The sequence below is a fragment of the Genypterus blacodes genome, unplaced genomic scaffold (assembly GCF_046128005.1).
Source record: "Genypterus blacodes isolate CSIRO-AG114 ecotype Tasmania unplaced genomic scaffold, CSIRO-AGI_Gbla_v1 ptg000017l_1, whole genome shotgun sequence".
Taxonomy (NCBI): domain Eukaryota; kingdom Metazoa; phylum Chordata; class Actinopteri; order Ophidiiformes; family Ophidiidae; genus Genypterus; species Genypterus blacodes.
The window spans coordinates 4,832,130-4,859,012 of NW_027466831.1; the positions used below are offsets into that span (position 1 = coordinate 4,832,130).

Genomic DNA, 26,883 nt, shown 5'->3' on the forward strand with positions numbered 1-26,883 from the left:
AGATCTGTGTATATAAATGTTGTATCTACATGGCCTCCAAGCATGCAAACCGACTAAAACACATGCAAACACATGCAATTAAAAACAATGCCACCGCACTGAAAAGAAAATCCGTGTGTGTTGTCTTTACCTGTTACTTTCTCTGAGTGGTTCGTTGCTCTTCCGCCAAGAGATCTCACCCCAAGGAGACATCTTGGGCTTGCACTCAATGAGCACATCCCCTCCTACCTTCACCAGTGTCTGGCTCCTCAGCTGGTTTAGAGAGAAGTCTGGAGAAACAACTGAGACACGAGCAGCATGTTAAGGCCGGTGTCCATAAAACCCATACATCATTTGCCATCACATCTTTTTCCCCTAGAATCATCTTTTATTCTGTGTCAATGTTCAGAAATACAGTTACAACAATTTCCAAATGTACACATGAAAGTCTAATTCAAGAGCACATGATACAGATTTCCTAATTCTATGTTCTTCCTTTCATTTCTGTGTTCTTCATGTCTGAAACTTCTTCAATGCATTCATGTGCAACAACACTGACCTACTTCTGCTCTATCTATTGCTGCAGCACCACTGTACACACTAAGTGAAAACATACAGCACTTCACTTGCTTGGGTGGCTGGGTTTCACCAGGTGAGTTACATGTTGATAGCTATAAAAATGCATTGGTAAATATTCATGCTCATAAATACATAACTTTATCAAGATTCATGATAATTATAATCAATCAAGATGAAATGATACCATATCATCTTAAATTTCACCAACCAGTAGAGTCTAAATAGAATAATATCCAACTCAGGTGTACTTCAAGTAAGGCTCTGATGAAATTCTTATTTGAAATAAACTAAAACATTAACTAAAATAAAGCAAAAGGTCATGTTCTTTTTCACCACATAATGAAGCTCCCTTTATAATTCCACACTTTTTCAAAAGGTTATTTAAAGATACTCGGCCCGACACGTCTATCTGCCCTCAACTCCATCTTAAAGGGAATTAGCACAGTTGGCTGTGTCGAGCCTGTTTTTCCAATCGGCAACACGATGCAGACGACACGTGTTGAGGGGATGACGGGGGCGAGGGAGCGATGCTGCCGGGCCACAGAGGAGAGTGACAGGCTTTGACGGGGCAGATGGGCGATGCGGGTGAACAGAGCCGTTCTGGCATACATCACTGTCAGCTGGACACATTCATCTTATAATTAATGCTTTTCAATTAGAGCCCAATAAGAGAGAGGTCGGAGGTCATCTGATGGTATTGAGCAGAGGATGAAGACGGCACAAAGTTGAAAACAAAACACAGACTAATGAATTGCACACACACAGACACATTCCAACAGAGGCACGCTCGTACACACACATTCACACTTAACCATCTTCTCTGTGTCTTACCTATAACTCGGAGCGCCGCATTGGAGTAGACTTCGCCGTGCTTATTCCCGGCAACGCACTGGTATATTCCTATGTCGGACAGGGTCAGGTGATTGATTGACAATGCCCCATTGCTGACCTGTATGTGCTCCTGTGGACATAGAGATACATGCCTTTAATATACCTTATTCCCAGTGCTCATCTACATAAAAACAGCCAGCCACTGGGCCAGTGAATTATGGTCTGGAAGTGACAGACGTGGCAATAAATCTAGGTTTTCATCACTAATGGAGGGAAAGGCTTGGGTGGATGGAGGCAGGCTAGCAGAAAATGACCCTAATCAATCTGCATGTTTATGAGAGTGAAATAAAATCATGTCCTATTTATATCTATGACTGCACCACAGGGCCTGTTTCCCCTTCAGCTGGAGGAGGGGATGAGTGCGGAAGGAATGTCGTAGCATCTGAGGTGGGGCTGCATTGTGAAAATTGCTTTTCTGATAGGTATGCCCTATACATACCAAGTGCTTGCGCTGTAACTCTGCTGTCTGAAAGAAGAAGTCTTGTTTTGTCACCAAGCCTTTCAATCAAGACCATTTTTAAGGATGACTGAGCCTGATTAAAACAACACTTATTTGGACGAGCGCATCATCCGCAAGTTTAATCCCGACTATGTGTTCATCTCCCAACCCGGGCTCTCACTCAACTCCCTTTCAACGGTATTAAAGCCCTGAGCAGTTTTCATAGATTTCAATGCAACCGTGTCAGGTTCTGCCTCCCTGTGCCCTTCATCTCCTGTGTTTTCCGCAGGCTCACCCGTAATGTCATTAGAGTCCATTTCCATAGGGGGGGAGTCTGAGCGGCCTGAACTCAAGTCGCACGGGATTAAGGTACTGTCACATGAAAAGAGAGACCGTCCTCACCGAAAGATCACAAACTAATCCTGTGTTAGAGCAGGTTGTGCCTAAATTTCCATACACTCAGTGGCTCTGGAAGTGCAGGGGCGAATATCCCTGATGGCGACGGAGGCAAGCGGTGGCGTATATCAGTCTGTGCATGGAAAGCACTCCCGTTTACAGCTGCTATTAATTAAGCATGACGTTCCTCTGAAATCAGCAGTTTTTCACGCCGGAACCTGGGGGGACCATCTGTACGCCTTATGCTGAATGAAAATGATTGGCAATGTCATTCTCCAACAACATTGGGGTTCTTGTTTTGAGATCGAAGAGTAAAACATGTGGAATAACAGCGCCACAGGAATGAACAACTCTTTGGGTATAAAAGAACGGCACAGATAAGTGCTCTCGTGATTTACTAGCAGTCACAACATATCTGTAAAACAACAACAGCAGTAACAAGTTAGTTAATTGCCTTTCCAATCACAATCACCCTGTGTTTTCATGGAAAAGGTGAAAAATTTGCTTTTTATACAAATCATTGTAGATGCCAGTAAAATCAAGAAGTACTATAAAGTCAAATGTTTGATCTCAAATACTAAAAAAGAAGAATCCATTTCAGGGTTTGACATCTAGAAATGATTGAGCTATTCCTCAGTGGAGTGGAACTGTGAAAGAACCTGGCTGATCCACTCACATATCCTTGATTATAAAGCCTGTGGGGGAGAAACGAGAGGAGGCCGGAACTCAACTTGGACAAAAGAGCTGGAACTCATCTCCATATTCACTTATGAATGAGGATATCTGGAAAAAGTGCCTCCACCTTTCATGGTCATGTCCTGAAATTCAAAGGCAATTCAAAGGAATAAACTCAATTCCAGTAGGCAGCTGCAAGGCAGTACTATACTCTAAATGCATTAAATCCTGTTTCATGGTGGAGTTTCCCTTTAATTGCACGGCTACTTAAACCCGCAGCCATTGTCAATAAAGCTGTGGCGAGGCACTCATGATGAAAATAGCCACAAGAAAAGTAATGTGCCTCGTAGTTTTGATGCACGGTGGTAATACAGTTATAATTGGTGAAACCATTCCCAAGGAAAAGGCAGACTGTCATAATGTTTAAGGGGAGAATCAGTTTAAGAACCTCTACTAAAAATAGTGTGGCTGAGTAAATTATATTAAATCTAATTAAAGGCACATATGTTATATTCAGTTTTACACAGCAGCCCCCTTGAGAAATGTGTCGCATTTCTAAATATTGTCAATTTTCTGTTTCCTGCTTTTATATTCTCACGCATCCTCAAAAAGGTGTCAGGAAAGTTCGTAGTTACTCTCTCTCTTGTTGAAAACATGTTGATCCTTTTTATTTCTGGGACTCAAAATTAGAAAAGCATCTGCAGAAATAAACTGTCTGGTATTATAATTAACTGTGCAATCAGAAAGATCTCAATTGATTTACTGTAATGCACAACAACAAATGGTTCCTCCTCTTTCCTCCGCTTCTTACATCATTGACCTTTCCATCTCCCACTGATTAAGCTGCTGTGGTTAATGGTGGCATTTCAAACAATGTAACACCTTTGCTGATTAATCCATTCACTCATGCATGCCGAATATATCCATTTACTATTTGTACATTAAAGGAAATCTTTTGCACAAAAATCAACACCGTCATAACGTAACCTTTAATCATACGTCCATTGTGATGACGCCAGGAGAGAGAGGAAGTGGCAGAGTGTGGTGAAGATATTTGGACTTTATCATTAACCAAGGTGGGCGACTTGCTGGGCCCCCCTGCTGAGTGGGCACCTTAATAAGTCATTTACATAATACATAATAGCTACATAATATAAGTAAAGTATTTTTTCTAAAATGTACCAGCCTTTGATGATGGACAATTTATATGCACGGCAGGCTTTTTCTCCATTTCTGATGTAACAACAGACATCATTAAACATCATAAAACATCAATAAAATAGTTCCGATTTTATTTGTTTCCCGTGCATTAAAAAACCTGAATTTGATACTGACAGCAAGTTATGATCGTTTTTGCTTATTTTGTTTACCTTAAGATCACAGATGATACCTTCAGTGTCAATATTATTAAAAGAGCCCCATAACTCTATTTGCCCAGGGCCCTGAAATAATTAACCATCCTTGCTTAGGCACCCTAAAATGAGTATTTCAGGTGTTTTTCAGACATAAAAACTGATGATTGGCTAAATATTCAAGTATCAAACACAAGCATACCATCTAATAAAAGGATTTTGACAAAACAAAAACGTTACCCACTGGCTAAACAGATGTTAATTATCCTTTATCTGGCATTTCTGAGCGCATTGTTGCCTCTGGTGATCTAAAGACAGGATTTGTTCATTTCAAAAACATGTATAACATCCACGGGCTGATCGATATCCTCTGGTGTGTTTGTTGGCATTTCTACAAAATAAACTTCATTAACATAATGTCTGAAATTTATCAGATGCACGCAAGCTGTGTCTGAGTGGCCGATCAATTATATTCAAATAACCTGGATATAGGGAGTAAAGGAAATAATGAAGGGGTATTGAAGCATATTTTTTGAAAATGTCATAATGAATATTTAATTTAACAGCAGAATTGTACTGTTAGGAAATTTAATGTAGATGTGCAATAAGCTCATCTCTCATCATAGCACCTCCAGTATAATGGCAACTCAGAGGGCAGAGTGCTTCAATGAATCTAGGATATACAGTATTTATATAGAGAATCTTACTATTTCTTCTTTGGTGGCAGGAGATTAATATTTGCAGTCCACCAGGAGAGATTTAACAGAAGATTAAGGAAGCTCTTACATCACTCTGTAAGAGACTGCTGCAAAAATACTTGGCCTGCTTACAGCTCGGTGTCTTTTGGCAAGCCGCAGCACAGAAATGGCAGAAAAAACCCCAAACCTTTATCTTCTTTTCAAATGCTAAATAAGTAAATGCAAGTGAATAACACAATTTATTGCTGCGCAGGAGGAACTGTAATGCCGAAGACAATAATGCACAGTAATTAGTCAGCAACGTGTGGACAGGAAACATAACAAAGCTGTGAAAATAGAAAGTTCCTGTGCAGGCAGTCAGCGGCGGTGAGAATGCAATAATTTATATGTCAGAGCTGCTGTCATGAGTCTAACCACGGAAGAAGGATTTTAACTTTAATTCAAAAAAAAATAAAAAAAAAGGTGCCGGCGCTCTACCGATCTCACCTCTGTAGACTCCAGGTTCTCTCCATTTTTCATCCACCTGTAGGAAGGCTTCGGTTTCCCTGTGGCTTTACATTCCCACACCATGGAATCACCTATAGGCTTCTGCACATCCTGGGGCTTCTCAATGAGCTGAGGAGGGGCTGCAGAGTTCAGAAGACAGGGAAAGAAACCGGTGGTGAGAAGGAGGAATCAGTGTCTTAAGGACCAGTTAGTAGTTTTGTAACATGTAAATTATAGGTGCATATAGAATTTATCCATGGTTATCAAATTGTCTTCTGGTGTCACTGCTTGTTTTTCCCAAAATAAAATCAGTTCTTTACTCTTATTAGCTTGTAATCAGATGGCTCAAGAATATTTATTGTCGCAAATTCACTGTGATTCATCCCTATTAGTTGTCCAAGCATATACAGTATGTTAATCCATGTTAGTGATGCAGCCTGTCAATCATCACTGAACTCCACAATTACTGGGTTGTGTCAGTTTTGTATACACATGCACACATATAGATTACAGTACACACCTCAGAAGACCTCTGTTCAATACCATCTAAGTAAATTATAGCATAATTATAGAGAAGCAGCATTGATTCCTGTTGGGTCGCGCAACTAACTCAAGGCTAGTTAATGATCAAGCAAAACTGGACGTATTTACTCTGTGCAGAGCTCGGGCCAATCCGGATGATGTGTAGGTCAGGCTGCCGCTACCATCCTATATCACACAAGGCCAGTGGCGGGACAAGAGTAATTGCCGACCACCCATTTCCATTCCAGAGACCTCAACCCGACGCCACGCTCAAGGACTGACCTTTAAGGAGCTTTTTCCACTAACAGTACAAATCCTGCTCTAATTGGCTGCTGCTCAGGAGTAAAACTTCCCTTGAAGTAATGCGTTGGAATGCAGCGAGAAATTCAATAACAATTTTCAATGTATCCACATCCTGTCTTTGTGTATTACAGTTTCAGCATGAGGTGTGTGTGTGTGTGTGTGTGTGTGTGTGTGTGTGTGTGTGTGCGCAGGCGAGTAAGGGGGGGGTTGCAAGGAGAGAGCGACTTATTCATCTGTTTATGTTTTGATACAGGAATCCTGCAAGGACACGCGACTTCAGACATCAAAATGGCTTGTCATTTTATCTGCACTGAATCAAAAAGGCACATTTATGTGTCTACAACAGTGCCGTACTTACAGGCTGGGTGAAAACATTTTGTTGACCGACACTGCTGCAAGGAATTGGCTGAGGTCATTAACATCTAACTGGTATCAGGGCTGTTACAATTTCCTCCAGCTGTAAGAGGATTTTTCTTTTGTTCCGTCCTTGCTACACCAAAGACATATATTTATACCATGGCTGCATTTCAGAAAACAAGTCGTGTTGGCTGTGCTTTTAGGTTTGGACTTGCATTAGTGTTACAGAATTACCATTTCCTCAGCAGCATCATTTCCTCAGCAGCACACTAGCAATATGTGTAAACTCCATTATCTCCAGTCATTTAGCATCACATCCATCTATACCACCGCAATCCTCCAGCACAGACCCTCACCAGGCTGCCCCACCCATTGCATCGTTCAGGACCGCATTGTTGTTGTTGCCTTTGTGCTGTTGTTTTTTTTTCTCTCCCCCTCACTGTCAGGGTCCCTCACTCTATCCCTCACCCGCAGAGAACATATCGACTCTCAGTCAACGCTGGCCAAATGAAAGCGGGCAGCCCATCTCTGCCTGCGCTGGGCCGAGCGCGCATACAATCAAGCTCGACATCAAGTGGCCAAAGCAGCGGAGAGATGGGAATTTTCCTTATCGGTGATGACACTCTGAGATAATGCAGTGGCAAGTCCGCGGAAACTCAAAAGTAAATACAACTGGGATGCTTATCTGTCGCAGCTTTGTGTTTATCGTCCCTCTGAATGTTATGAACATATATCAAAAGGCAAACAAATATCCTTATTTTCCAGCTTTCCTCTCAGAGATGGAAATCTGATCCACCTACATGTTTATTGCTCGAATTTGTCACAGTCGAAAAGTTTCTCTCCATACCTGCAGTTTGGCCGGTGGAGGAGGTAACAGTTTACAGCAAGTCGTAACTCTGCCTTCAAAGTGATTTTGTTAATGAGAACAAGGACATGTTAATGGATAGAGGGGTTGTGGGTGAACTTTATCTCACATATACGTTCCAGCCCCTTGGATCGCATTTACAAGCGGCTACTAATCTGATCAAAACGATGCGGTGTTGCATTCCGCTCGCAATGCATTCTTAATGCGTTTAGATTTTCATTAAACGGATGGAATGCATTTAGATACACGGATGTGGAATTTAAGATGGAAACATACTTTTCTTTTCCTCCATAATTACATGCAAGATAATATCACAAGCACAACGTGTTTTAACAATGACTATCAATTATTTGCCACCACTAAGTGACACCTTCATCTCTCCCTGACTAACAAAATGGCCATCTCTCTTTTGACTGCAGGCTGCAAGGATGTACAAGAGATACCCTTATTGATTCCCCCACTGGCTTACACTGCTGACAAATGTCTCAAAGGCTTAATTCAAAGGGAGTTCAAAATAAGATTACAGATTTTTATCACCTGGCTGCAGACAGCGGGAGAGAGAGAGAGAGACAGAGGGAGACTGACAAACCACATCAAAAATGAGAGCAGACCGCCAGCTCAAAAAGGACAAATCAGTCTTGTAGGCTCACACAATGCCGCCTGCCTATTATAGGGAATGAGGAAAAGGGGCTTCCCGGTGTGTTGTAAATTATGGGACATAGTTTAATGCCTGCAATGAGTGACTTGTGACAGCTGACACGACATGAGTCATAGAAAAGAAACACAAAATCAAGCAGAGCGATAAAAAAGGAAAATAAATCCAGGAGGAAAAGGCTATAAAGGCTCCTATCATACCAGTCTGGTTTTGATATTGGCTACACTACATAATGCTGTATTGTATTCAAATCACATAAATCAATATATATATCAAAATATTTAAACATTCTCAATACATACTACTTTGGTCTTTGGTATGTGTTCTAATTTATATTTCGACCAGGACACTTTAAACTTTGAAAGGCAAACTTATCTTTGCCAACTGCATCAAGGCTGAACAAGCCTTGACAAAATTAGTTTCCTATCTAAAAAATGTTCTATCTCGGAAAAATAAATTGTTACAAAAAAATTCCTGGCTCCTGAGTTCTTCTATGAGCTGTGCTGCACCTCTTCACCTCAAATTGATTGAGAACGAACGGGCAAAGGAGCAGACGTGGGTGAAAGCTTAAAAACAAGTGCAATGACATCATTCGAACCATTAATTCAACTCACCAGGCTATGCAAATACTTAAAGATTATAGGTCTATAATATTAGTATACCTAATGGCTATATTCTCTCCCTCCTCTTTTCCTCTCGCTCTGAACCCCTCTTAAATCTACTTTAAGGCTTTAAATGTAAATGAAAAATATGAAATGGAATGTGCAATTTCCTCAGCAGAAATGCCCCTGAAGTGACATTGCCAAAAGCTCATCTGATAAAGTGCTTTGCTACACTTCTGAATGCCATGTCGTTCGTTTGGGCTTGGTTTGTTAAACTCTGTCACACCATCCATCCAACAACATCCTATGCAGAGCTTTTAACTCTACAAGCACAACATGAAAGTGTAGAAAGGAGAAGGAAGAAGGTGTTGAACTGACTGGTTATTGATGCCTGTTTTTGTAATAATCTATTTTTAACAGTTCAATGGTTTGAAACTGATGAGGTGGTAATATTTTGTAGGAGGTTATTGTCATTTATCAGGGGCAATTTTGGCTCTTGGCTCTTAAGCAGAAAGTCCCTTAATCAGACCTCAGCAGTCCCCATGTAGCTCTGTTCAATTGTGAGCTCTGACTCCGTGTCTGTGCTACATCACTATGACTAATTCCCTTACAAAACAGGGTCAGGCCACAGCAGAGGAGACACGTGATGCAAGACAAAGAGACCCAGCATTAACTCTAACATATAGGTATATAGCTCACAGTGAGCCATCTTCATTGTGTGGAAAACAAACAAGAAACAGCCATTGTTAAACAGACAGAACGCTGGCTGTGATATTTTTGTAAATGGGTCATTAGACATAAAGCCAGACAGAGAAGAAAAATCCCCAAAGTCTGTATTCTCCACAGGTGCAGGCTTGTGTTCTCTCTTTGTCTCAAAATATCAAACCTCTAAATTATCTCAGTGCTTTTTGCAAACCTGATAAGCAGCTAGAAGAAACCGGAGAAATGTCAAGTTGTATAGAGATATCAGCATGTTTAGCACCGTTATACAAAGTGCTAAACAAAGCATTTTCTTGATCTAATGAATTCTTATTGAAAGCGTAGTCACTGAGAAATATCTGTCCAGCAAGGAAATCATTACTGTCAACTGAAGATATGGGCTTCTTTTAATAATTCAAGCTTTTTTGATTATCAATAATACCGAAGTTGAAAAATAGTGAACCGCCTAGTTTAGGGCATTAGGGTGTCTGGTGGAGACGGTTGAGGACTGAACGCTTTGGGCTTAGTTATCAGGTATTGGCTGTTCTATCTTGCATCTCAACTTGGAAAATGTTTCAAAACTAAAAATGCATGCAAAGAAAGAACCTCTGCTGGCCTCAAGCATCCAGCTCATAAGGTTCACAAAGGGTTAACACTGACGCAAAACAACCCAACTCTGACTCCTTTATCCTGTGAAGCGAATGTCATAACTTGCTGTATCTCAGCTCAATAGGTGCTACTCCACAGCACCAACAATGAGTGAAGCTCTGAACCCTCTTGCCATTCATCCCAGATGCTGCGGTGCAGATAATGTCCCTGACATATGTGCCACTGCTCTAACTTTAGTACATTTAACAGCTTTGATCTCCACTCAAGTTGGATGTCAATCATGTCGCCATCTGTTGGAAGCAAATACAAGGCTCAGGAACAAGGTCGCGTCCAAGGGCTCAGCCTCATCCGCATCACCCTTTTAATCTGGATCAAAATATTACAGGCATCATGGCTGACAGCCTTTAATCATTTTGATGTTCCGTTAAAATGAGCCGCTCCTCTCGCGTGTGCCACATGAGCCTCCGCCGCTCAGCACAGACCGCTTCATGAGCTCACTTGTGTCTGCTTTCGCCGTCTCTCATTCTGAGCAGGTCTGACAGATGCGGTGCATTCTGGTCAAATATTCATGCGTGACAGGAACACCTACCGTAGAAAGAGAGCTTTCCTTTTACAGTATTCATTCCCCTGGAGTTCTCCGCCACACACTCATACGTGCCAGCATCCTCCTGCTGGAAATATGGGATTTCCAAGACACCACTGGTCTTCCTCATGTCCACTTTCCTGGGGAATGGGACACCATCTGCTCTCCTCCAACTAATTGAGGGTACGGGGCTGATGAGAGGAGACACAGAGAAGTGTCAGTACAGATGTTTTATTAATCTAGCACTGGTCATATTATAGATGTGTTCCAGTTTGAGCTTCACTACACAGAGAAACAAAACCTGATGAATATTGTGATTGAAGATTCACTCTAATCCACATCTGAACCCAAATACAATTTAATCTGTACAGAAGCAAACATTTGACTCTAACCTGCAAATGACGGATCACTATCTGGTCCCTCTACAATTTAGTTTAGTTTTTATTTCTGTGCCTTCTATCACAGAGATGAACGTCTTAAAAAGGAATATGTAGTGGTTAACAGAAATGGAAGAGAAACATTTCGTGTGTATTAATTTCAGCTGCACCCTTCCTGGACCCAGTAAATGGACCTCGAGGAGATTTGAGAACCCTTGATCTAACACACAAAGATCAGAGGAATATTTATTCATTTAATTTACTCATTTGGCGAAAACACAAACAAGGATCTAGTCTGGAGGGAACAACAGACTAAGTGCTATGGAGATTTCTATGTTCTAATCGGTCAGGACATAGGAAGCGCATGTAGGCAGATATAGATTAATACTATACTATATTCTATATTTATACTGCTAGAATATTCTAAGAGGCACGCTGAGGCTAAGATGAGACTTACTTTCCTAGAGCGAAGCACTCCAGTTTTACAGTTGATCCTTTGGCCACATGAACAACCTCTGGAAACTGAACTTCAATCTTTGGTTCATATTCCCCCATCACACCTGAAAGAGACACACAGATGAAATGGAACGTTAGTGAAAAGAAATGCTCTTCATTTTTTTTTTTATTATATTAAACTCAAGTTCACCAACTGAGGCAAAAACTAAAAAAAACAAACAAACAAAAGCTGCGGCTTCTGCTGTTGATGCACAACAACTCGAGCCGTTTGATGTGCAGTCCTCTTAAGCTACAAACCGAAATGTTTCTAACTTAGAGCGCCATGTGATTTGAGTGGCTCTGCTCTGAGATCTGTCACCCAACGCTTTCCCATTGAAAAATAATAAGAAAAAGAAGCCAAACACACTGCACTGCTCTCCAGTGGACACACAACACACTGATGTCGATTGGAAAAACATCTTTGAGAATTCATAGTGGGTTTGAGCTTTTACATCCAGATGAGATTCATCTTGTTGTAGTGCTAACAGCTATGAACCAGAAAATGGGCCCATAAAATCCCCCTGGGTGCTGCCGCTGTGTCTACAAAGCATCCCATTCACTGTCGGGGGAAGCGGCTCTTGCGGATTATAACATTGCTGCTGTGCATGTTAAGAATCTATGGATAAAAGGGGGAAAACAGGAATGTGATATCCTGGTTTTGGAGGCGACTTATCCGTCAAATCTGTTTAACATGACTGTAATAGCACAGGTATATATTGTTTTTCCCTTTAAATTGCATCGAGGTAAACGACGTCCTTGCACTTGTAATTGGGTCATTTTCAATTTTGGGCCCACCATCATTGCATTTAAGGCACTCTCATCCAACAACGTAACAATAAGGACCCCTCTATTGCTGCAATTCGAGGCTTTGTTGCACCAATGGCTCCAGAGATGGAGGAAACAGGCCAGTTTCATCTGGTTGATTTGGTGAGCCATGTGTTATCGGGATGGCTCCCTGACTGAGTGTGAAAGCTAATTCAGATCCTTATCCACAACTGTCTCATACCGCGATGTAACCACAGCGCTATCAGCCATGTTAAAGTAGACAGGTGGAAGTGGGCTGGTAATTGCCTCATACCATAACCTTTTGTAGGGGACACCTGTATAATGCACCGCCACCGCTACCGCACCACCCTAGGCCCCCGCCACCGTAAAGTAAAGGTAAGGGCTGATGTTTCGGCGAATGGCTGCCTTGGTGAAATAGAAGTGTAATGAAAAAGGGAAAAAAGGAAGCAAGGCAGGGAAGTGTGATTCTCTGCACAGAGGGAGACAGTAGGCATAATTACTGGATCTGAATGTTTCATTTCCATGATTGTTTTATAAATTAACTACTTCAACTTTAGATTTTCAAAAAGATTTCCTTCAATTTCTTCTTAAAGTACATGTATCGAGTTTGCAAGAATCGATCAAAATGGTTCAAAGGAATAAAACAAACTGACTGAGAACCAAGTAAGCAACTAGAACATTCCGCCAACAGATGCAGAAATGTCCTATGTCAGATTTTTGGCCAAACATCTACAATTAGATTAGTGCTGACAATGACCTTTCCTCCGGAGTTGGCTTGATAAGGGCAGGCTAAAGTATCAGATCCACATGTTAAAGGACACAGTGAAATTAGCTAAGGGAGGGCTAATTAACCTTTGCTTTCTTTTTTTTTTTATTCTTTTTTTTTCACATGAATTTCAGTGGACAGTCTTGCCTCTGACCGGGCAAGTCTGAAGTATTACGGATCGATATATTCAGGCAGGTCGCTCTTGTAAAGTGGAAACTTTGCCTCACATTAAATGTAACTGCACTGTGCAACCTTTCAAATATGGATATTACTTTTTACCAAGTTCGCTCCTTCAAAGTCGCCAATCAAACTCTGTCTCTGGGGCCATGATATTAGATTCAGAGTCTAACATGCAGAAGAGATTTGTAGCTGCATCACAAATCTCCTTAAAACCAAATCTGGTACCATCACGGAGGTCCAAAGTAGAATTGGCAGTGCCTATTTAATAATTAATTGCAATGATGAATTATGTTACAACCGCATTGAGAATCATTGGTGTGGTACAATTGTAAATTGTCAAGACTTGTTTCCAAATTAATGACCCTATACTGTGCGTCTATGCAGTTGAGATTAATGAGTTCAGTTAACTCAGCAGGTAACATGGGGACAAGAAGCAAAGGCTCACCATCACTTCGTAGCACGAGTGGAGTGGGTGGGCCCTGGACTCGGGTCTTTGTCACTGTGTTCGTGACGACACAGGTGTAGTTCCCCACGTCAGACGGTTCCACTTTGGCGATGTACAGATTCCCCGTCTCCTGCGAGATAAATCGTCGAGTGTCCTGCTTCACAAACGAGGGGTACTCGTTAAAAATCCAGGAAAATATCAGATCTGTGGAGAGAAAATGAGATGGGAAAGAAGAAAGTTCAAATAAATCTGAGGGAAATTATACAGGGGTATGTGCTGTGAGATATTTTGGCGGCCCGGTGTGAGGTGTGAGGTATTTCTTTGGGTTTTATACCTCCTGAGGAGAGTGGAAATAGACACAAAGCCGCATCACGCCAAGGTGAAAATTAATAACAGTCAGGGCCTGAGAGAGGTTACAAGCCTTTTTAATTACCTGGACTCACATACAGATGAGGTCTGAACACCCGACAAACAGGTTTCAGTAGACCGAAGACTAAAAAGTACACAGACAACCAGGATCAGGCGGTATGTTTACACGCAAGCACGCTCTGATTATTGTGTGTACTGTGATTAAGGCAAAAATCCACAGTAAAACATTAACATTGGTAGGATTCTGTCATTTTCGGCAAATATACGAGTCAGTGAAAGCAACCAGGTTGAGGAAAATACATGTACAGAGTGTGTATGCCAGTTTAAAGCCAATGAATTGTTTACATGCTTGAGTAAATTGCATTGAATCTGAATAGAACAGCTAGATGATCACACAGAGTACACCGAAGCCACATTATACCGATTCCAAATTGATGTTGGTGTTCAAATATTTTGGAAAAACAAACCAAAAAATGTTGTGCTGCCTTCATTGAAACACAATCAAAGTTTTAATGTGCATGTAAACGTACGAGTGTGACATCAACACAAGATTATAAAATCTCATTCTGGCCATTTAATCTTCAATAGAAAAGATACTCTTGGAATCACAGTTGTGTAAAGTTCTTTGTATTTAAGAGAGTCGGAAAGAAGAGCAGGAGCAGATCTAAAATAACAACTCAACTCTCAGAGAGTACAGAACTAAAGTTGTGACTGAACCTGAACAGGATGGGGGCGTCATGTCAGAACAAAACTGTCAATCTGCTAAAATCAATACACGCTCTTCCAGTTTAAAAGTCAGGTTTTCTTCCTGATGTCACGAAACTGTGGTGGAGTATTTCAAAATGAGCAAAAAACACATTTTGAAGGTTTATTCACACTGATGAAACGTTTCACCTTTTGTCACATTGCTGAATAGACTTTAAGGGCCTACAGAGGCAGAGATTAGAGTTCAACAACCACATCAAAAAAACAAACTATTTTATGTTATGACTGTTAGAGAAAATTAAATTAAGTGATAAGTGCACTCCATTAACCTGATCAATAATCCAATGTACACTTATTACACAAACAGTGTTTAATGATCACTGAAAACCCTGAAAGATGATCTCTAAAATAACTCTGTCATATAACAGTTAGTCATTTATGGATGTCATAGTGCAACACACCTCATTAAGCAGGTGTGAGTGTGTGTGTGTGTGTGTGTGTGTGTTTGCGCACTCAGTGTACACAGTGGTGCTGCAGTAAGGGAGAGCAGAAGTGGATCCTGGCTTTTATATTTCACATTGAAGCTTGAATATAAACATTTCTTTAAAAAACTCTAAATCTCTGTCGCGATAATATAGAAAGGCATCATGGAGCAGCACTACTATAGCCCCAATAATGATACATCTCTGGAAAAGAACAAATGACAAATGACTTCATTTCACAACCCGTTATCTAGCACCTTCCAAGACACCAGAATGACTTTTAATATATATATAAATATGGGCAACGTGCATGAAAAATGTGCAAAGCGTCTTTCTGACAGAATCTACTTTGGGGTGGGGAAAGCAGTGTCTGCATAATTCATGTATATCACTCATAATCTATATTTCAGTGGTTGTGGTCATTTCATAGGATTCCATGTTGTCTGTGTTAATGTATTCCACGAGGTGCGTCTATCACTTATAGGCCTCTGCGGCTGACACCATACACAACCTTCTCCTGGCTGACTTCTTTATATTACATCGGTGTCAATTCGTCAGTGTGGAGGTCTGCAAGGCGCGCAAGTGACAGATACACACCATTTCCCCGCTGAGCTTAATCAAAGTATACCACTTGTTAGCGGACTTGCAATTAAACATAACAGCCTAGAAGATCCCCAGCTCTCACCTCCCATAACTGCTCCACCATTTATCACAGCATGATCCCAAATCCAGCTGGCTTTTGGGAGCGGATACTGCAGAGGAAAGCATTGGAGGTGGTTGATCGGTACCACTTGGGGCTCGGGGCTGGGTTTGGCAACTGCGTGCGCGTGTGTGTGCACGTGTGTGGGGGCTGAACACAGCAGCGATGGCACAGCAAAGGTCCGCAGGGACACAGGACACTCCAAGGCAGGATAAGGCATGTTGTTTGTGTTCGTTTCCTCTCCAGTGCTTTTGGACTGAGGATGCACCTGCGCTCGCTCTGTGTTTAGAAGCCATATGACTACATGGCACAACATGAGGCGCACAATACCACAGAGAGAGGAAACATAATGAGATGTCTCACAAAACTGGACACCGGCTCTCACAAAAGGTAAAATCAGCCAAAGCTTTGATTTAAGGGTTACACGGTCCTGCTTGGTACAACCACACTTAACATTCAGAACCAACCATGGTTACAGAAGGAATGGGAGGTAAATCTTTGTATACTGGATCCATCTGGACAGAAAATGCACAGTAGTGTTGGTGTAATGGTTTGTGTAAAACCATTTCTTTGTTTGGCCCATTAGTGTGGTCATGGTTTTATAGCGTCATGTAGATTTCAACAAATTTGAAGGACGGTTTGAGAATCGCTAGAGGACAAGTACAGAGGAGTGGCTTTCCACTGGGAGTATAAGGTCACTGAGCAGAGGTCAGAAAAGACACTGCCAGGTAAATGTCTGCAAATCCTTATGTTGATCTCACGCAGGGCACGTGAAGGCACAGCCAGCAAGTATTTGCTTGTCGTTACACACATACTTCTCAGTATGTTGAGAAGTTTTTCCCTCGCACAAGGAGCGGATCTAAAAGATGAGACTCTTTGAATATGCAAAGACTGAACAGGATGTGCATGTCAAACACGTCCTTCTCCTTGAACGGCAAAGATCACGCCAAAGTGATTTGTGAAAATGGTAACATAGTGCAGGACGGCGAGGATGTCGGGTGATAACCGATCTGTCATCCTTTATCACAGCAGGAAAAGTTAAAGACATTATCGATTTAAAGAAACAGTGTTAGATAGTAGATACTGCTCAACTCTGATGTGTGTGTGCGTGTGTGTGTTTGTCTATGAATAATTAATAACTAACATAACTATTTACAGTTTACATATATTTGTTAATATTTGTGTATATATTATATTTAACATGTGAATTCAACATGTGTAAGATCAAATGAACTAAATACACTCAGCTGTTAATGTGCATATGCTGGCTCACGCAGTTGCTAAGCAAGCTGTGTTCACACACTTGAATACTTTACGTCTGCGGTTTCAGCTCTGGTTCTCAAGTGGCACAGCCCTGCATTTCTGCTCCGCTGGCTGCTCTACCCACTGATCAGCTATTCAGGTGTGCTTGGTTCTGACTCTTGATCAAGTGAATACATCCGATTTGGCTCAATACGCAGTGTGTTGGTACTCGACGTGTCGCATTACCGCATTGCATGAAGGCAATTTCGGGGGAATAAATTGTATATTCAGACAGAAATTTCAATAAATACATCCATCGAAAGAATGAGCATCAAGTTATGTTACAAAGTCAAATGCAATGGCAATGACAACACGACGCAGGCATTTGAGGAGTTGACACCGTCAGTGTCATTACGCAAAAGCTGATGTTACTGCAGTACAAAGCTGCAGTGCATATCCTGCATCCGATCGTTATACGTACGCATGAACTATAAAAGTTCCTCCTGGGATAACTTACATCAACACTGACCATTCTGAGCACTGCATCTTTGGCCAACAGATAATAGAGGTAGATAAGCAATATGTAGTAGCGGCTGATTAAGCAAATCCCTTGCGAAGAAGAACAGCAAATAAGTGCATGTTTAGAATGTTTGGAAAATGGCTTTGATGTTTGTGCTCATGCAGGCCTGGATTGACTGTTTATCCGTTTGCACCCTGAGAGCAAAGCCAGCCACTGACAACACCCTTGGGGGTTCTGACCTAACTACTACAAGCAATACATATTCATTTGGACACAGGCAATAATTTGAACTGAAGCAAAAACACCATTTTTTTTGCCAACAAACTCAGTGAGCCATCTGTCAGAACAATGGGAGAAGGTTCGTCATCATCATATATTATCAGTATCAGCTGCCTCATCATAATGGTATTAATAATACATGTAAGAGCAAACTGTGACAACAATATGCATTTTTAATCAAGCAATTACGAAGCTTTGGGATGCAGGCATGCTGCAAGTAAAATGCAAATTTACAGTATAACAAAATGGTCCACACTACTCCTTTTCCAGCCTGAATAATTCCCTGATTAGAAGCAGCAGTAGTAGCGTGGCATTACATTCATGTGTAGGAGGGCTTGCTGAGTGGAGTCAAGTAGAGCACAGCATGCTGATCTGGTACGACATGAACTACTTCTCTAAAACAAATCCAGAGCAATCAAAGCAAGCCTCCAAACAACAGAGATACAGAGTTCACATGAGACGAATTTATTACGTTTAAAATCTACATATCAATGGAATGGGACATCTTTGAAAGGCTGCGCTTGAGACGCATAAACAAAAAGAGAGAAAGTAGCAGTAAGTAGTCCTGAATCTGCTCCAGGCTCTGAGGAATTGTCCGTTTCCTTTACAGGAGTGGACAAGACTCACATGCTCTGCGTCCTCAAAGCCTGGGGTGGGCGCACAACGGGAGGGCAACACAAATACACACAGAAGCACACACTCGCACACAAATCCTCTGGGATTTACTCAAAGGTTTACTCCTTTGTCGCGACATATACAAGCTAGTTCAGTCCTGAGTGCCCCTTATGGGTCTGCCCCATTAGTAAATACAGGTCAGCAGCATTAGGTCCACGATTAAAGCGCAATTGTGCGGTGGAAAGGCCACGGCTGGATCACACTGGCCAGCCATTACAGCGGCAGGCGATGAAAACGACACAAACTTACGGCCTTTCAGGTTATTTTCGCCCCTCTTAGGCACAGCGCCGGCTATGGGCAGAACTGCGCTCTGGCGATAGATGCATGTATTTGTTTGCTCCCTTTCTTAGACTCCACACTAGCTAATTACCACACATTGCATTCACATTGCACAGAGGTGGTATGAGGCTTGGCAGTTTGTGTCAACTGTGATCTGCACTCAGCCGCTTTCTCCATTTCTTTCTCTAGCTGCTGACTGGCGAGGGCAGGAAGGATCTCTGATGGCTCCGCTCATACATGCAATCTCACAACGCCTCCATGCAGCTTTATGAAGGCCAGCATTTCTAACAGAGACTGGAGGCAGCAGTATGTGTTATTTTTGCCGATATTCAAGAATTGTTGTGGTCAGGAACTTTTTTGACCATGACTTTCATCACGTTTCTAGCAAATAAAGGGTGGCGGTTTAGTAACAAAGTGGAAGACTAGAAGAATGCTTTATTTTCAGCATCCTGTTGGGTAGTTATAAAAACAGCAAAGATAGAAGTCCGTGTTAAATAAGACAGCATTGTATTGTAAAAAATGTACTTGTTTTCTACACTTTGAACGCAACAAGCATGCGAAGAATGTTGGCACTGAATCTAAAGTAGACCTTACTTACAGTTGGACCTGACAAACACCTGTCTTGAAAGTTAAGTCTGTCAGTTAGTTTGCACTTAGACAACCATTTATACATGTGTGTGTATGAAAGAGTGTGTATATGTCAACATATGTTTTTGTTAAAACTGACACAAATCTTATCTTGTGTGGTTATATATAGGCTAGTTGGTGAGCGATTCTGTTTAAACATGCCACCTGTTTTGTTGTGTGATGATTTTTCAGTGATAGCAAAATATGAAAGTGACATGTTTAATAGACTTATCAGTAACTTGGAAAAAGATCTACATTTATATGAAAGCTTTCAGGTGTTTAATTAAGTAGGGAGGCTTTCGTTACTACATCAACGTAATTATCAGAATCTTTCAACCAAGATAAATAAATACATAGATATTAAGTTCCCTTCATATTTAAAGAAATGGATCAGTGATCAACAAATACCCTGATAAGAAGCAAGTTAAAGTTAATTAAAATCTGTTTGTCATCGTGTGTCGCCGTCTATCACTTGCATCGTTTTGTGTCCACAGACACACTGCGGCTCATTTTAAAATAGATTATAAAGAGCCCAGCAGGGAATACATGCAAACATGCAAACCTCTGAGATCACTAGGATTGCAACATGTCCTATGCCACTTCTATCAAACCCAGCTCGGGCTTGCATCATCCTTTCAACACATAAAAGTGAGTGTGTTGAGGCGTAAGGGACAACATGAATCCTCACCGGGCCTGCACACAGGGGACAGGTGGTTACAATGATTCACGTACACTGCGCTGCTGCAAGTCAAGAGCCATAGTAAACAGCTCCAATTTCATTACACCGTAAAGGCCCTTTTGCTTTTATTTTCATGCCATCTTCGGTCCTAAGTGGTCATTATCTGCTCCAGGGAGGTCGTGTTTTCGTCCCTGTTTGTCTGTTTAGAAGAGGGATATCTAAAAAACACAACAGATGAGATTTTTTATAGTTGATAGGTGTGACTGAGGTCAGAGAGGAGCATAAATCTAACTCTTTTCATATTGCAATATAAGGCATCTGTAAACATTTTTCTGCCTTTTACTCACAAACTAAATCAGAGATATAAAAAAAACAAGAAAACTATTCAAGTGTGTATCAAAAGGTGCAGTTTTTGATTTGGTATATGCTCACACATTTATGACATTGGCGTATATGATCAAATAAATCCTGTAAGCTTTTGCTATTGTCGAGCTAAATTGATTGCACATAATTAAATCGTTTGGGAGGAAGATGAACTGCACAATGAATTTGCATGACAAATCTTTTCTACACATCGCAGTGTAGTTACAGAAACGATCTGGATTTATATTGGAAAGAAATCAGAGCACAATTGGGCCTTGGAGGTGGTATATGTATATATCTCTGACTAACATTTTGTGACCATGACAGCTCATGCCAACTCTGGATTTCTCTTCTTTAATCCATCCAGATATGTAGGACATATTCTATCGTTCAGACTGGAGGAGTTTTCCTATATGCAGTATAGCAAATGCAAAACCTTTCATGAACTGCATATGCCCTTCTTATCGACCGCTTAACTGCACCAGAAATGTCATGAATCTTAATGTTGAACGCCATGAACCAAGATATCCACAACATCCACAACACAAAAAAAAACTTCTTTCCAATGCCCAGAGCTCATATAGTCAAAGCATTTAAGAATCCACCTGTAATTGAGCTGAATTCTTCTTCAAAAAGTGGACATAGTATTGTAGCTGGAAGGGCTGAAGGGATGATTGTCATGGATTCAAGTAAAAACTGCAGTCCAGTGCTCTGCTAAGCAAGCTCAGCGCTGAGGACGAAGCTGTCATGTTTTCAACAATTGTTATTTTCCCCTTGCACAGCAGGTGACAGTGCATCCCTCCCGGGACGAAATCCCCCACAGGCACTGACGGATTTGTGTTTATGTACCGACACTGGTGAGCCTAAGGACATGACGTGTGAATGCAACCCAGCAGAGAGGATTGAGGTGCTTATACACTGCCAACTATCAAGAAAGGAAATAGGAACTACTGAATTAAGTTCCTTATGTGTACATGTTGATGTAAATCTCTGTGTGTACATGTTTGAGCCCATGCTGTCTTTTGATCGTGCCCTTATGTTGACTTTCACACACAGCCATGCACACTTCAAACACCTTGACAACAGCTATATGTGCTGTAAGGAGCTTAAGAGGAGATGTCACTCACACATATCAAAAACTTTCATTCCTCTGCAACTTTCATACGTGATTGGAAACTCCAATCACTATCTGAAAGTATATCACATTTCACGGTGCCGTCACGCTGTGGGCTTCTAGTAACTGATGGCCCTCTTTTAAGGTAACTGTCAAAACCGTGGAGGTTTGGAGAAACGTCCCAGTGTGACACAGACATGTCATATTATTTTAAAGAGTCCCACGATTTACCAAGAAGAAAATATGACTGAACGCTGGATTGTGAAAGGACATTTGTCATGGAGATTGTGGAGCGTCGTCTGCTACTCAGATGCAGAGCAGCATAATCCCTAATGTGGAAAAATACTCAACCATGAGTCATGCATGACACCACTGACAAATACGACTACAGAGACAACATATGCTTCCTCATAACAGCGAATAGAGAGATAGAAACCACAAACAAACAAATAGTGGTGCCTTTTTAGAAGACAACATGCAAATATCCATATGAAAATACTGTCGACTGGCATATGGAGATTTGTTTCTGATCACATCTGTGAAATTTGAATCTTTAAGGGCATATTTTTCGTAATTTCTCTCGTTTTTTTACTTGCAATATTGTAGAGACTACATGTCTGGTTGACACACTGTCAAAGATTAAAATGCACCCATTGGTCCAGATCAATTTAAAACAGACCTTTATGCAACATATTCAGTGTATAATATATTTCAATTGACTTGCACACACTCCAGGTTAGGCGTGAGTGTGAATTCTCCAATTAGAATGGAGAAGGGTTTTTTTTATGAGGGGGGACTGAAACAACATATTTTCACTCAATATGCACAGCAGTGCTCCAGCAAGGCAGATGAGGGGCAGTGTGTTTTTGCAAGTTAAATCAGTGCAATCTCCCAGTTAAACTGTTACATTTTTCATGAAAATATATCACCGTATAAAACAATATTTTTCTGTACAATCTAATGCAAATTATTTGGGGAAATAAATATTGTTTTCAGTTTTTGGTTGACTTTCAGAAAGAAAATGATCTCTATGGATATTTTTGAAGCTGTGTTTTATTTAACACATTGTAGTGGATATAGTAAGTCTCAGTTAATAATTTTGAAATTGATAACTCTGTAAAAAGATGCATTCGTTAGCGCTTACAGTGCAAATACAACTGTACACGCCCTTTGTTCTGTTTGAACAACTCTTTCTGCATGGATGACACCATTCTGCATGTTCCAGGCAGTGCAGCTGTCAGCCATATGTAATGTCTCCTCCGAGAGACCCCTCTAGTGGGTGGAAACCCACCAGAGCCTTGGGCGTACACTAAGGATCCTAATTCAATGGTTGGGTCTGTAAACATATGGTGAGGAATGAGCATGTGCACAGATTTCCGGCACCACCCGCATGCAGATTTTGATTAAAATGCAACAAGGTCCTTGTGAGGTGCTGGTGTATCTTAGGTGGCCTGACAGATATTGTTGTCTTGTTATTTGCTGTCAAGACTGTGATGGTGCACTGCCAAAGAAATTACATGATAATAAGAGTGCTGATGAATCAAATATGTTCACCCCTCTAAAGCTAAACCTGTATGCAGCGTCACATTGCATTTCCTCTATGAGTGCTCCTTATTAATTTTCCGTTATAAATTCATAAAGTCAGGTAGTGTCCAGAGCTTGTCGGAATTGCTTTTTAAACCTGTTCAAAGAAGCGTGATACAGACCGAATGTTCTCCCAGTTCAATAGCAGGGACATTGGCTGGTCGAGGCGGGACAATGTGGAAGGCCGTCACCCAAAACAGGAATGTGCTGCCGACACAAACAAACTTCCAACACAAATGTTTCAAAGTTGTTTTTTTCACAGGGTGACAGAGACATCCTTCTTCCCTGGTCAACTTTCATGAATACAAAATGATAATTGCTTCGCTGCCGTTTTACTCTCAGCATCGCTTCTCATTCCGTCTGAGTTTGCCTGAGGATTTTTTTTATTTTCCTTGCAATCTGGGTGCATTCTTTCATATCGTGGTCTTGTAGTTGGCCTTTTCCTCATTAGTCATCTTGTTTCACTGAATTTATCTGGCAACATAGACCACTGCATTCATTTTGACAGGTCAAACAGATTTGCAAGAAATAATAGCACAACTGGTGATAAATTGAGGACAGAGCTGCTTAATGGAAGCTTGCCCCTAGTAGAGCATGAAAAACATTTTCACTGGGGCAACATGTCTTCTGTCCAACATATTTACAATCATATCAGTTGCATTCATTACAAAATATGTATGTATGTATGTAATATATAGAATTTCTGCATATAGAGTATAACTTTACTAATATGTGTTTATTACTGAATCAAGCCTTCTCTAAAATGCTCTCAACAAATGGAGAGTCCCATGCCATCTGTACTCAGCTCCAGGCATTCCTAAACTAGAAAACAACTCTATTTAAAAGTTGTTTTGTTATTTTCCCCCGACCTGTTGTGAAATAGTGAAATATAGAAGGGAGGATATGTCAAACAGAACTTGAGGTTAGTGTTTATAGAAATGCATCTGATAAGACAAACAGAATTTAAAGATGACAGTTAGTAAAACAGTCCATTTTTGGTGCTAAAGCAAGTGATATAAGAAGTGGGCCAATGTGTTTGTGCACATGAAGACATTCTGGTGTTGTGAAATAGACTTCTTAACGTAAATAGTAGATAAGATAGAATATCTGCAGTCCTTACATGGACATATCGTGTTTTTGTTATTTTCCCTCCAATACATGTTATTAAACAATATGAAATATGTGTTGAGCTTAGGTGCAAAACTTAAGCTTCACACCAAAGGAAATGCATCCTTAAGAGAAGCCAGAGGTTCTGAACTGAAGGTTTGCTTCTCGTTACTCCTTGAGGATCCATGTGCAAACCACCTACACACACGGTCAGAGGTATGAGGGCTAATAGGCAAGTGTTTGGCCAGCATCCGTGCCTGAGTTTAGCAAACCCTAGAACTGATGCATCTCATCAGAACATGGCAGGCTTTTCGAGTTGGGGGGCCTTGAGGAGACAGCCTGTGCACAGTAATGGTGCAGAGGAGGAAGGGAGAGAACTGTATGAATATATTGTTTCCAAACAACATTAAAGGTTCAAAAATGTAAATAAAAAAATGTGTGGGAAATGTGTGTATATTTCGACAGGATTTGACTTTGAATTCAATCTTCCTACTGTAGCATAGCTTCAATCAGCGAAAGAGCTGGAGTCTGCTATTGCATAGATGTAACTGGAACTGCATGTATTCTTTTAGAGGTTGTGCAGAATTCACAGCATGTGTAAAGAATGTGCCATTGTATTTCAAAAGGCATCTGCTTAATGTTAGAAAGACAATTGTAACAAAACACGGCTAGTTAGTTTAGCCAGTCCACATTCAGGGTGGCAGGAGCTTCATTTACAGCTAAGATGTTACTCACAACAATGCACTTCTAATTGACAGGTTGTATTGGCTCTGTATGTTGGTGCCGAGACAAGTGTCTTGAGGGGGCTTTTCATATGCCTGTAGATGCCTGACATGTTGGAATTATCTCCCCATTGGTCTTAAAACTGAACCTTAATTGGATTACTTCAGCACAAATTGGCTGATATGAAAAGAGCTGCTGAAGCGACTGTTCACATTCAGCCCTGCAGAGAACAATCCTATACAGGTGGCTCTGTCTAAGTATTTGCAAATAAACCAAAAATTCCAGATTGCCATCAAGCTTGCCAAGCTTTCACCAGGTAAAGTCCCAAAAGGATACAAGCTGCAAACAATTACACCTCCTTCCAGTCTAGTCTAGCTGATTTTTTTTTTTAACCACAGTGTAAACCAATGCACGATTCAGTGATATTTCCAAGCTGGCTGTCAGCTGCAGAAAAATAATACAGCCCATGTTTCATGTAACAGTTCCAGGAAAAGAAGAGAGGAAACTAAAAGGATACCTGTGTCACAATTAAAAAAAATAAGAAGGTTTCTCCTTGAAAACAAAACAATGCCAAACTCACGAATACTGAAAAGTACCTTCATGCCTGGAACACTGGGCACTGAATAGCAGAATGATTCGTACTCAAACATTCCTGGATTTTCTTGTAAAAGGCCAAATCAATTAAACCTAATGGAATACTAACTTAAATGTCTCCTAGTTCCTCTAGCAGTGTAGCAGGTCAGAATGTGCTTTCAGTTATAGAATTTGAAGAGGAAAAACTAGACTGAAATGGATTTTCCAGAAAACGAGATTAAAGGCAAAAAGCTCTCTCATAGTAAGTAGTGATAAAAAAAAAAAAAAAACATTTCACCAGATGTGTATGTTTTTGGTATTAAAAATTGAAACAATATCTAAGAAAAATACCCCATAACAACCTCTAGTTTTAGTTAACTCTAAGCCCTATTTGCGTGCATTTACCTGTCCAGTGTTTTGTATCCACTGCTCAGGTCAGCAGACTGTTTGTATTTGCTAATTGTGTATAGCAAAATGTTAGCCTGACATAATTTGTCCAGGGCATTGTTTGCCTTCAGCGATTATAATGCAGTGCAAATGCTTTCCCTCGAAACAGATCGGTTGGAGTGGGATGCGCTGAGGTCGTGAGATCCCTAAATAGCATTAACGATGAATAAATAGATCTTAGCTTCTTTAATTGCTGTAATAAGGGATGATAATAATATTTAGAGGGCTGTGATGAAAAGCAAATAATATGTAGTCTGTCGAGAGCAAGGCTGCCGCAATTCCCATGATCACCCTGAGGCGCTGCACCAAATTCTGCAGAATCTTTCAGGCTTTTTAGAGTACAATGATCACCACGTTAGAGCTGGATTTTAAACAGCACCAGTTCAACCAAGACAGAACAGCCGATACAGAGCAACCAACTACAAATGCCCATCTGGAAACATTTCGAAAATGACTTTCTTACTTTTTCGTCTTCATATAATTTTCCAGTGTTGTGACACTAAAACTGACATCTGTTAGCTCGTTAAAAAGAAAAGGTATGTTTTTGTCTTACCTCCAGAATGTGGTGGAGGGCCGCATAGCAGGACAACTCCTTGACCTTCACGAACTGATACAGAGCTTCTTCTGTGGGACTTGAAGTTTTCCAAGTCTGAAAAGTTAATAAAGAGACAAACGA

The 26,883-nt window shown here is 40.9% G+C and overlaps 1 protein-coding gene across 1 annotated transcript in view; it reads right to left on the reverse strand.

Moving 5' to 3' along the window:
* cntn4 (contactin 4) overlaps positions 1 to 26,883 on the reverse strand; it is a 73,268-nt gene that overhangs the window by 30,810 nt on the left and 15,575 nt on the right. The window contains exons 4-10 of the mRNA XM_076141367.1: positions 26,761 to 26,856; positions 13,740 to 13,943; positions 11,525 to 11,627; positions 10,697 to 10,881; positions 5,496 to 5,635; positions 1,390 to 1,519; positions 131 to 281 (exon numbers count right to left, since the gene is read on the reverse strand). Of these exons, the coding sequence (XP_075997482.1) occupies positions 131 to 281; positions 1,390 to 1,519; positions 5,496 to 5,635; positions 10,697 to 10,881; positions 11,525 to 11,627; positions 13,740 to 13,943; positions 26,761 to 26,856 (1,009 nt within the window). The remainder of the gene's footprint in view (positions 1 to 130; positions 282 to 1,389; positions 1,520 to 5,495; positions 5,636 to 10,696; positions 10,882 to 11,524; positions 11,628 to 13,739; positions 13,944 to 26,760; positions 26,857 to 26,883) is intronic.